Source organism: Leptinotarsa decemlineata, unplaced genomic scaffold, assembly GCF_025532065.1.
Source record: "Leptinotarsa decemlineata unplaced genomic scaffold, Ldec_3_MD MMD2_tig00002082_RagTag_RagTag, whole genome shotgun sequence".
Lineage (NCBI taxonomy): Eukaryota > Metazoa > Arthropoda > Insecta > Coleoptera > Chrysomelidae > Leptinotarsa > Leptinotarsa decemlineata.
Genome location: NW_027412573.1, coordinates 700,943 through 713,596, shown reverse-complemented (window position 1 = coordinate 713,596; position 12,654 = coordinate 700,943). Strand labels below are relative to the sequence as shown.

The 12,654-nt window shown below is 35.9% G+C and overlaps 1 protein-coding gene across 1 annotated transcript; it reads right to left on the bottom strand.

Annotated features, from left to right (window-relative positions):
• Window positions 1-1,561: 1,561 nt before the first annotated feature.
• On the bottom strand, window positions 1,562-12,597 carry Nbr (exonuclease mut-7 homolog). Its single transcript, XM_074176764.1, has 15 exons — window positions 12,427-12,597; window positions 12,051-12,310; window positions 11,440-11,792; window positions 11,125-11,327; window positions 10,832-11,013; window positions 7,546-7,622; window positions 7,367-7,482; window positions 4,557-4,713; window positions 4,287-4,485; window positions 4,057-4,200; window positions 3,037-3,311; window positions 2,741-2,980; window positions 2,417-2,545; window positions 1,968-2,157; window positions 1,562-1,857 (listed from the first exon to the last, which is right to left on the bottom strand). Exons 2-15 carry the CDS (start codon window positions 12,283-12,285, stop codon window positions 1,664-1,666), a joined length of 2,694 nt encoding a protein of 897 aa, XP_074032865.1. The 5' UTR covers window positions 12,286-12,310; window positions 12,427-12,597; the 3' UTR covers window positions 1,562-1,663.
• Window positions 12,598-12,654: the final 57 nt, after the last annotated feature.

The window sequence follows — 12,654 nt, the reverse complement described above, 5'->3', positions numbered from 1 at the left end:
ATAAATTACTCGACTATCCCGATTACAATTACAAATCTTTAGAAACTCTACGAGGTGTCTTATTGTCTTGTGGTTTCAAATATAAAAAATTGAACAATCGGATGGTCATAATGGAATCGACACGCATTGTTCAGCTCCGACAAGAATATTTGAGGCGAATGAAAAGCTACCGAGATTCCCGCAGACATATAATCTACCTCGACGAAACTTGGTTTGACACCCATGATGTTGTCAAATATGGCTGGGTAGACGAAACCAAGTATTGTGCTTTGAACACACCTTCTTCAAGGGGAAAACGTGTTATAATTTTGCATGCCGGGAATGAAAGTGGTTTCGTACCTGACGTTTTGCTTCTGTCGGACAAAAATATAAAAGATTCGTCTGCTGATTACCACGAAGATGTGACTGCGGCTTTATTCAAAACCTGGTTCAGTGAGCAGCTTCTCCCAAATATTCCTCCAAACTCGGTTATTGTTATGGATAACGCTTCGTATCATTCTCGGTTATTGACTACAATACCAAACAATAACACAAAAAAGCAGATATTGTTGATTTCATGCGAAATCATGACATGGAAATACCCGAAAAGATTCCAACGAAAAAGGTATTACTGGCCACCATAAAACAACATAATTTAAAAAAAGAGTATATTATTGATTCGATGTGTGAAACACGTGGTCATATTCTCTTACGTTTGCCTCCATACTATTGTGCGTTCAATCCAATTGAAATGGTTTGGGCCACAATGAAAGAAAGCTTGCGGAAATGTAATCAGTCACCGACTTTGAATGCTGTGGTGCTTGACAATATAAGGCGAGTGGTGAATGAAGTAGATAATAGTGATGTGTGGCCCACGTTATAAAAGAAGAAAACAAATATTATGTGCAAAGTTCCATAAATCCGATCGTTACTCAACCCAATGATGATTCCACCTCATCCGAATATAGCGAAGAAGAATTTTGATTTTTCTAGCAATTTTGTTGGCCTCTATTATTTTGTAAATATATATGTTTGACGAGAATTCGGTGTGATTATTTGTGTTTTCATTGTATTTTAGAGTTGTCGACTCGGAAATCAACTACCTTAAATGTCGAAGTTTTTCATAATTACCCATGGTGGAAAAATTCAGTTGAGATAACTTCTTCACGGGGTGATCAATTGCTATGATTGTAAGAATAAGTAACTGAAAACTACCACTGAAAAATAATATGCCGACGCCTATGTAGAGGCGGTAATTCCTTCTCTGTGCTGTTTCAATTGGTATTGGAAATACTATACCTGTATTTGTTAGCAAAGAGCTAATTTTCATGCTTTGATATGTCTACTCGGAGTATATAATTCTCGAACCCATGATCACTTTCTCTGAATGTGCCAAATTTTGGATAGAGGGCCTGTCCGGCAACTTCACTTGATTCGACAGTAATGACGATTAATACATTTCATCAACAAGAAAATTATCTTCAAGAAGCAGATACACCTCATCAAAAGTCAGGAACCAATCCCTGATTTCTAGTAACTCGCCTGTAAAAATCCCAACACACCCGAATAAAAAATCCAATAATGAATAGTGGCATGTATGTTTAATGAAGGACGTCCAAACTGATAAAAACATTAATCAACTTCTTAAAATAAAATTCCAACAATCGATAAAACAATCCCAATCTCATTGCACAATTCCTTGAAGCCTGCCCTGGATGACCCTCTCGAAGTGTGACCCATCCCAGTACACCTTTCCGCATTCCTCGCATACGTAAAAAAAGTCGTACTTTTCCAAGACAGGTCGGGGAACCGCCTTCACCTGAATCTTGCATCCCAGCCTCGTCTGGCAGAGACCGACGTCCACCTTCTCGTCCGGATCTGAAAACAGATGAAAAATGTGTGGGTGTTCCGCAAGGATCAGCCTCGGAGCCGATGCCATCTACCATGTATGGGGTAACGGAATCTTCCCAAGTGTGGCGCATACTTACATAGGTCCCATTTTCGGTCTCTGGAGACTGGCGGACAAGCTTCTTCAAAGTAATCTTCTTCGCTGGAAAATCCGGTGGCCTCGTCTTCGTAGAGACAAGGCGGAGGGGGACAATACTTAGGGGCATCATTCTGAATCAGAGTGTTCATGGTCGATCGAGACACCTTAACGAAATTGTTTCCATTGCATGCCTGAAATTGTGGGAAAAAATGTGAGTTCACAACAGAATCCCATAAATACAGAATAAAATCAACTGCCCAGGGACTTTGAGAGTTTAGACTTCACAAAATTCAAAGTGGAAACGAGAAAACAAGTCCCATTTTGTACACTATCTTTTGAAGGTTAGGGTTAACTAAAAATAATATGACATGAATAAATACAAAAAAATGATTTGCCACTCTATATATTCAAGACACATATTTCGTATGGTTTATTCAAATAAATTCTCACCTGACACCTACTGAACACGTGATCCTTAGTTATTATAACCTTATAATAGTTTATCACTTCTCTCAGTTGTTCTTCAACATCGTCGCTAATGATCCTGAGGCAGTGTCCAGAAGGAACATAACCACGCAACTGAAACAAATTGACAATAATGCAGGCACTTAAAACCTACTAGGCAAATATTTGAAAAAAAATCACACATACACCTTATTCGATTGTCTTTTCAGTTATCAATTCAATAACTACCAAAAAAACATTGGTTCTAACCTCGTTCTCGAACTCATCCTCACACTAATAATTTGATGCAAGTACATCTGAGATACCCACCGTTTTGAACGTCTCAAACCCCTTCGTCAAAATATACCTATTGTGGTCCATAGCATACTTTGCGCAATCCGTGTGATGCTGATTGTTCTCCAAAATGGCTGTATCGATGCCGCAGCTCCTCAACTTCTTCCCCAAACCTTGCAGCATAGTATCACAGACGACTTTGAGTTCTTCCGCGGCAACAGGATGCTCGTGAGGACTCGCAGCTTGGGAGTACTCTTGTTTCGGAGAAGAAAGTTTCTGGAAGGAATTATTCGTCAAGCGTTACTGATAATCAATCAGAAAACGAAACATACATTTTTATTGGTGAACTTCTTGGGCTTCTTCTTGGCTACCTTCTCGTTCGTCATAAGGTTGTAGCAGGTTTCTTCGAACGGGAAGCCAGCATTATCACAGCACTTATGCAACACGTCGTAGACCTCAATGAGGCAAAACGCGTCGAGGGCGGCATAAGAAATTTGGCTCTCGCGCAGAGGACGTTTCTCCCAATTGGAGAACTGGTCGGACTTGTCGAGCGGCCTTCCCAGGCAATGGTGCACCAGAGTGCACAAGCTGGAGCCGCCTTTTTGTACTGAAACATTCAGGTGATAATACTTCATTTTCAGACAATAAGAATTGTGTAGCGAGCGTTAATACAAATAAAAGGAGACAAACTCGTAATCTAGATCTGAAATGTTTACGAGTTTTTCGAAAAATTTCTGTAATTAGAATATTTTTCCAACAAATTATTCTTTGATGCCCGGCGCCAAGATTTTAAAAAACCTATATCTGACGCCAACAAATTCACTATTCGGAAAACCCCACACCTGGCACCAAAAATTCCATATAACCCCACACCTGACACCAAAAATTCAAAATAACCCCACACCTGACACCAAAAATTCAAAACAACCCCACACCTCTCACCTAGTTCACAAATAAATAGATATTAGATAAATAGATATGTACAAATGAAATACGCCTATTAGAAAAAAATGAAACAATATCGCTTAGGATTTTAAGATAAAAAGAAAAAAATATCAAAGACAGCATACATATTTATTTAAAGTAACCAGTTGTTTGAGTTTCAAGATTACAACATTTATTCGGTAAAAGTTATTTCAGTTGTTCTTTCAACAAGTTCAGCCAAGGGGACGCTTTAATGGTATTTGAAGTGACTTGATTATTTCCTGAACACCTTCGGAATATAAAGAGTTTAATAGTGTTTCGATGTGTTGTGCTGGTAATGTGAATATTATCTTTTCCACGCAGGTTACACAAATGAGTATCTTTATATTTCCAGGCCTACAGTTAGTTGAGTTATCAATTCCACTCACCTTCAAACGGTAATTTAACTCCGGGAAATTTCTCAATGCTTTTCCATAATGAACCCAAATCCAAGAAACCCATTTGCCTGGTGTTGAAGTTGAGATCTGGCAAGGCGTGCCTGATCATATGGAAATCACCCGATAAACTGAAACCTAAAACCAATCAGTGCGGTAACCCAGGAAGCAATTTCCATGCCCTAACTAACTTGTTGAACATACGTGTGAAGAAATCGTCTTACCTACTTTCAGGATATGACAGTTGTTGAATATGAATTTTCCAAGCTCTTGCCAAAGATGCGGCAACTTGTGACTGTTAAGGCTAACTATATCAAAAACGAACACATTTTTCCTAGTGGCTATCTGCATCAAAGCGAGCTCGCTGACTTGGCCCCCGAAACTTGGTTTCCACTCGCAGTCCACCCCGATGAGGTCTACTTCCTTGAAAAATGAATTTAATGTATGCGGAGCAAAAACAAGGGTTCGTACAGCTTTGCCGTTGAATAACTTACTTGGAAACCGATATCCAGGAGATTTTCGAACTTCACGGGATTGTCGATAAGATGGACGTTGCTAGGCGGTAGGAGAAGTTTATGATACTCAACTGGTTCCTGTACAATTTGGTTGTCCCAGGATTCTTCATCGGGTATTGTCAATTTTTGCTGTGCCCTATAATAACCAATTAGACGAAGTGAAATCGATGTTCCCAGTAAAATATAAAAGAATGCAAAATCTTATATTGTAGAAATGAACACAATTCATCTATAAATCCATATCAACATAAAGAAACAGCATACAATAGTATGACTACAGTGAAATACTCAATTGCAAACTTATTAAAAAAAAGTTTGGTGTTATAGGACATGCATTGTTGCATTTTATAAATACATCTTTGAGCACTGGTAGATTACCGAAGGAGCTCAAGACCAGTGTCCTTGTGCCAATTAAGAAAGTCCCTAACACAAATAAATCCTGGGAATTTAGACCAATCAACACTTTGCCTTGTATTGAAAAAATATTAGAACTCGCAGTTTATAATCAACTCATTGAATATCTAGAAAATAATGATATTTTACTAAAATATCAGTCAGGTTTCAGAAAACATCATTCATGTGAGTCTGCATTACAAGTCACAATATCAAAATGGTAAGAATCAATAGATAAGGGACATTATATCATAGCCGTATTTTTAGATTTTAAAAGATCTTTTGAGACAATTGATCGCCACATATTACTAAATAAACTGCAAAGTATTGGTATCAGGAAAACTGTTTTGTTATGGCTGACTGATTATGTATCAGAACGCAAACAGGTAACAGGTAACACGTTGTCATTTTCGGGGTACCTCAGGGGAGTGTTTTGGGACCTATATTATTTTTAATCTACCTGAACGATATAGATACCATCCATGGTTGTGATTTCATGAACCTTTTTGCAGACGACACTTTGTTATCAATTTCAGGAGAAAATATAGAAACAGAAGCTGATCAAATGAATAATGAACTAAGAAATGTTTTCAAGTACATGAATAGCAATAAATTGAAACTCAACGACTCCAAAACAAAATATGCGATCTCATCAACTGGTTATAAGCTATCACTCATCAACAATCTCAACATAAGATTACAAATTGCAGGTTATGTAATAGAATTCGTAAGTGAATTCAAATACTTCGGTTTCATGGTGGATAATCGTTTTTCTCTTCATGCTCATTTTGATTATATATATAGAAAAATTACTGAAAGAATATATTTTTTCTCAAGAATTTCATCTCAGCTTTCGATGTACTCAAAAATTACATTATATAATTGTATAATCCAACCCCATTTTGATTATTGCTTTACAAAAGTTACAGAATCGTGGAATGAGGAAGTGAATAGGTATTTTAGTATATCAAACATGTTAAGTACATTGCAGTGGCTGTCTGTTTCCCAGAGACTGTACGATTAGCAATGATATTCATTTTCAAACTAACACATAACTTGCTTCCAACTTATTTTGAAGAATTCTGTTTATATAAATCTCAAATCCATAACTAATTAACAAGAGCAATAGCTCCTAGAAATTCCACCTTCCTTGAACTAATTTGACTAGTACGATGAAGTCTTTATTTTATAAAGATTTGAATGAGCATAACAAACTCCCACTTTCGTTGAAAGATTCAATAAAAAAAAAACTCATGAACTATATAAAATAGCATACTTGATTTTCTTTTTTCTGTTTGGTAATATATTTATTATGTATATCCTCATGTTGAAACTATTCTGGATTCATTAAAAAATTGTTTTTATTTTTTTTTTTTCTTCTATCATATCATCATTTTTGTTATTTATGTCATTTATTTATATATTTTTAAAATAATGTATGTATATTAGGATGTCCTAAAGAAATCAATAAATATTATTATTATTATTACAGACTATTGAATATTCCACTTTCAGAAAGCAATTTTCAGAACCAGATCTAGTCAGTTTAAAAGAATGATACTAACCATTTGATAACTCTAACTAACTTTGGTGATCCTACAAATAATATCGCTCGTTTCTTAAAAAACAAAGAATCGAATAAAGCCTACAGAACTAATAATAATTTGAGTAAATTCGTTAAGGACGATAAATATGGAGTTCGGTTATATCGGGAGTAAACAAGGTGACTTGTCGTTCTTGTCGAAAATGTTATATTGGCCAAACCGGAAGAAGTTCCTCCAAAAGAGTGAAAGAGCATAAAAGTAGGTTTTCAAACGGAAAGACCAGATCAAAATTTGCGAATCATCTTCTGACAGAAGGGCACAAAGTCAATCACGATTATGATGTATTGTATTTGAAAGAGAAAGGTACAAAACCTGTAAAAATTAATTCGGGACAGTTGCTCAGTGATCAAATAGATTTGAATGTTCCCCTTTATTGAATTTAGTTTTCAATAAGGAAATTGGTAATTAGGACAATCTTAAAAGTAGGTAAAATGATAGTTCAGGTACAAATTGTAAGAAAGGTTAAAAGTTTGTACTATGAAAGTACAATTCAGAATTTGTACAAACAGTACTGTAACGCCCGTAGATGGTATCGTAAAACGAAACACGTGTCACCGTTTGGTGGACTTTGAAGTGGAAACCTCACATTGAAGTGTGTTTTTTGAATAAGTTCTTTGACAAGTTGTTAGAAATTTGATTTTTATAAGCCAACAGACACCATATCGAAAATTATTTTTCTTGAAAGTTCTAGAGAAATGTTCATTCATTGCAGTAAGGGAGAAGCACAAAAATGCGTGAATATGGGGAGAAATAAGGACTCAGGAAACTCGAAGCATTCAAATAAAGTCTTACCGACTCCCATCTGGATTTTCTTCGTGCATTCTCACAGTGTAAGGCCAGTCTTTCCTGTCCACGTTATAGAAATGCGCCCACCTCAGGGCCTCGGAAAAATCTCCGTACGCGGCAACCTAGCGAAATAATTTTCTGTTATTGCCCGGCAAAAGCTTAAATATAATAACTGCAACCGATACCTGATAAATAAGTGCTTTCTGCAACTCCTCTTCGTCGCCAATTGCTTCCTGGACCATTTCCTTCCAACTCTCGTCGCCTGAGATGAAAAACTCAATATAAAATGTCTGACTTTTTCAGTTCTCTGAAGTTACAAAGTTGGAAAAGTAGAGGATTGATTTCAGAATGTCCGCCGAATTCATCCGCTTCAAAAAACAAATCAGTTTTTGATGCAGCTTCCCCGATTGTTTCAGAGTACTCAAATTTTTGGTGGAGCTTTGTCTAAGCCTAACAACAGCTTCATCAGTTCACCGCTTTTCCATTACACATCAATTATTTTGGAACTTTCCCAAAATAATTTCCCACAAAACAATAAATCAACAAAAACAGCTCTTCTGGATTGCATTGGTTTTATTTACGGTGCTCTGAACAATAAAAATCACGTTCTTAATTTATTTTATGACTTCAGTCGTGCTTTTGACACAATTAATCATAAGCTACTGCTCATGAAACTAGATGGCATTGGTGTCAGGGGTATTGCACATGACTGGGCTACATCATATCTTATGAATCGAGAACAGATCACAGTGGTAGATGGCGTGACATCAAACGCGAGAGAAATACATCTAGGTGTACCCCAAGGATCCATTCTGGGACCGCTATTTTTCATTATTTTTATAAATGACATTAAAGATACCTGCACTACGTCAAATCAGATGATTGTCTATGCAGATGACACAAATATACTTATGTCAAATAAAAATACTGAACAACTAGTAAAAAAAAGTAATGTGGCCTCTAAAGAAATAAGTAATTACTGCTTAAATAACGGTCTCACGATGAATGTCGCCAAAACTTACCACATGCGTTTTCTGCCAAAAAATGTTGCACCCAATTCTGAGCTATACCTGGTAGTCTCTGCCAGTTCCATTCAGAGTAAAAAAACTATAAAATTTCTGGGTCTCACTTTGGATCAGAAACTAACATGGGAAGCTCACATACAAACATTGTGTTCAAAAATAAGCACTTCCTGTTATATAATAAGAAACTTAAGAGAAACTGTTTCACATGACGTTTTAAGAACACTTTATTTTGGGTTAGTTCAGTCAGTCCAACAGTACGGACTGATCTTCTAGGGTTCTTCCTGTCATTTTGAGGCATTCCGTGCACAAAAGAAGGTATTGAGGACTATATTTAAAGCCCATCCAAGTTCAACCTGCAAACCTCTATTTAAACAATTTTAAATAATGACGCTGCCTTGTCTTTATATATCTCAGTTAATAATGTTTGTAAAGGAAAATGAAATAGAGTTTTTGAAAAATCGTGATGTTCACTCATATTTGACTAGAAATAGAGAAAATTTTTACCAGCCTTATTCTAGACTTGGAGTGTGCCAAAATTCACCGAATTATATGGGTATCAAATGTTTTAACAAAGTAAAGAGCTTTATTGACAATAATAACAACATTAATATATTCAAGGAAAATTTACATCTATTTTTAATTGATAACTCATTCTATAGTATTGATGAGTTTTTAGACTTTTGAACTTTTAACTTTATATAGTCTACGTAGGTCTATCTCTCTTATTTTAGTTTTGTATGATCTATGTAGGTCTATCTCTCTTTAGATTTATACGATTATGTCTCTCATTATGTGAACATATATTGTGTATATTTTTTTTTTCTCTGACGAGTCCGATAAATGTTATGCATTTTGTAAGTCAACACAGTTTGTATAACCTTTGGTTAGGAAGAACAAATCAATTGAATCAGCTTCATACCATTTATTAAATTTCATTTATACACAGGTTGACTCGAATAAACTAGTTGTAACACTTTTTTTCGATTTGTCAAAAGCATTTGATACCATTTCTTCCGAATTTCTTATAATTAAACTTGCAGGCCTAGGTTTCCCAAATAATCTATTGAACTGGGTGAAATCATATATGGAAAACCGTAGTCTAATAGTTAGCTGCAATGGAATTTTATCAAGTCCCAAAGATGTAAAACTAGGAGTGCCTCAAGGTTCTGTCCTGGGACCATTGTTGTTCCTCAATTTCATAAATGACCTGTCTGAATTCTTTTCTGAGTGTCACATAACCATGTTTGCGGATGACACTGCAATTACTGTGGCTGACAAAAACGAAGTTGAGTTGTCAGACAAAATAAATAAAATAATAGATAAATTCAGTGCTTGGTGTCAACGTAACAAACTTATTCTGAATAAATCTAAATCTGTTTCAATGAAATCATTTATTAGGAAAAATTTCAGCAGTGACTCTTCCACAATAAATGGTATTCGATCTTCCAGCAAAGTCTTGTTTTTAGGAACGTCTTTAGACGAAAATTTGACCTGGAGCGGTCATATTCAGAAGGTCTGCAACAAACTCAATTCCGCATATTACTCAATCAAACAATTGAAAAACACTCTAGATAATTTTGGATTGATGAATGTCTATTTTTCTATGGCTTATTCTCACATCAGCTTTAATATCATTTCTTGGGGATGTGCAAGGGAATTTCCAAGAGTTTTTGTTGCTCAGAAAAGATTGCTGAGACTAATTTTTAATATAGATTTTCAAGATAGTTGTAGACCAATTTTCTAAGAGAGGACCTATTGATGGCACCTTCTTTATTTATCTTGAAGTGTGTCACTTTTGCCCGTAACAATATAACTGAATTTGTCACAAGTGCGGATATACATGGTAGAGACACCCGTCATGGGAAACTGTTAAGAACCCCCTCACACAAAACGGCTCACTTTAGATGCTCCCCACTATTTAATACAACAAACTGTTATAATAACTTGCCGGCATCTATTAGGAAAATCGAGTCAGATAAACTTTTTAAAATTGAGGTGAAGAAACTTTTCTTACAGAAGTGTTACTACAGTCTTGAGGAATTCTTGCACGACATTTTTTCATGACATTTTGAGTATTTGCTAGAGTCTCTCCGATTTTTTATATAATACTTCTATGTTGTGAAAGTTTGTGGACGTGAAACATATTTATTGTTTTTGTATTGTTCAACTTCTGCAGTTTTATTTTTGTTTTTTTGATTATGACTTAGCACATGTACTCAATGTACCAAAATGTCAAATGAATAAATAAATAAATATGAATATAAATATGAAAAAAAAAATTGTGAGGATTGTGACAAAAAATATATCAGTCCACTGTCTTTTGGATAAACATTGAGAAGCAGAAAGTTAAAACCTCTCCTCAGGCTCTCCTAAAAATATACCCTTTCAATTCGAGCAAAAATTACTTCAAAATAAAAATATTTACTCACATCCTGAATATACTTACCGAAAGTATTGTCAACGAACCTCTTGTGCAAAAGAAAGTTGAGCGCCCCTGCTTTCGTCTTCTTGTTCAAATTTGGCGTGAGCTCTGACGGCAGTTTAAACACCTTCAACAGTCGAGTTATATACTTCTTCCAAGGTTTCGAATGCAGCTTGTCCATCTTCACACCTGGAATATCGTGCTTCCTGGAATTTTAAACTTCAGATTAGACACACAGAACCGAAATGCTCTACTGAGAGCCCTTTCTGAATCCAGAACAACAACGAAGTAAACGTGACCAAAGTTTCTCTACTTACATAGCATAGTCTTCCATAGTGTCTCTGATAGATTGATTACCGAGAACGTTATCCAAGAATACGACCAGTTCCCTCTGATGGCGGGGGCTGCCTTTCAGAAACTCGTCGATGCCGTAGTTCTTGTCTTGGAGGATCAGCGGTATCAGAAAATCATCGACGGAGAAGTGCTTATGGAGGTTCAAAAAGGTGGAATAGTGGCAAGCCTGAAACATCCAGTGCTTTTTGAATCAGGGATTCATAGCGGATGACACTGTTTTCGACATAACATTAATTTTTATTTATAAATATAATATATGATACAGATTTTGCGCTAACCTCTATGTACTGCTTTTTCTGAATCATACACCTTATAACATCAAGGAACCTATCACAGTCTTGTGGCAATTCGAAAACGTCAAAGAGCAGCTTAGTCATTGCCATAGTGTTTTGCTTCAAAGATATCTTGAAGACGTCTACTTTCAGCTGAAAAGTCAACAGATGGATTATCTTATTCCTTGATGCACTGCTCCAGGATATGAATTCTTCAATTATTAGCATCGGCAAGGATTTACTCTTTGCACCCGTAAATTCCTGGCAGTTAAACAACAACCGTAGCACTTGCACATAAGGGTTTTCTGAGGTATTGAAATGAAGGTGGAGCTTGCTGACAACCGGTGGGCTCTTCTTTACTGTTTGAATGAAAAAATTCATATGAAAAAAATATTAACTGTTAATTGTAATGTATAGAAGAGTAATAAGAAATAATCATTAAACGAAAGTCATTTTCTGTGGCAGAAATCAAGAGTATTTTATGAAGATACCCAAAAAAGATCGATGAAAAATGAATAAATAGTTATATCATAACAACATGATCCACTGAAGTAACAAATATATCACGTGAGTGGTCTATTATCTTAAGTTCATTGCAAACTCGTGGTGGTACTTACACAGATTCCACATCTGCTTCAACTCATTAAAGAAGGCCACACCTTGCTCATCCAAATCAAGCTCGATGCTTATATCGGAACAACAGACCGAGTCGTGTTTTGATATGTTTCTAACTTGTGGGGCCAGTCTGTTCTGGCCAGGTGGTGTCATTGTTGATCTTTCCGTTCTGTCAGTCCTCAAGTTTCTATAATAGGGACGGCCCCTGCCTCTTACTCTTCCGGGGTGGTGAAACATTGCTTTATCTTCGAGAAGAAAATGCCTGAAATACAATAAGGGGGCGGTGGTATTGATGAAAATGATAACATATTGGAACTATACACAAATGATTTGAAGAGAATGACACAAGATAAGATAGAACTGACAGTGATAACCTACGTAATTTTACTGATTCTTCTTGCGCAAATTAAGGGTGTTTCATAGTATTGATTGATATTTTGGTGGTATTTTTCACATTCTTTCGAGAAACCAAAATAAAATAAGAAATCCTCAAGCTTTGCTTTTATTTTTTTTTTTCAAATGACGAGTTGTCAAGTCAAAAGTCAAAAAGTAAAACCGTGAAACGTCATCTATTTGAAAGTGTGGAGTTGTTCGTTGTTTTTGTTT

Bases quoted from the DNA above. Each gene is read 5' to 3' on its own strand.
- Nbr (XM_074176764.1), bottom strand. From the start codon at position 12,285: ATGTTTCACCACCCCGGAAGAGTAAGAGGCAGGGGCCGTCCCTATTAT. The intron at 7,623-10,831 runs GTAAGTATATTC...TTTTCATCTCAG, and splicing joins GTTCGTTGACAATACTTTCG to GCGACGAGAGTTGGAAGGAA. The intron at 3,312-4,056 runs GTGAGTGGAATT...TGAATGTTTCAG, and splicing joins AGTTAAATTACCGTTTGAAG to TACAAAAAGGCGGCTCCAGC.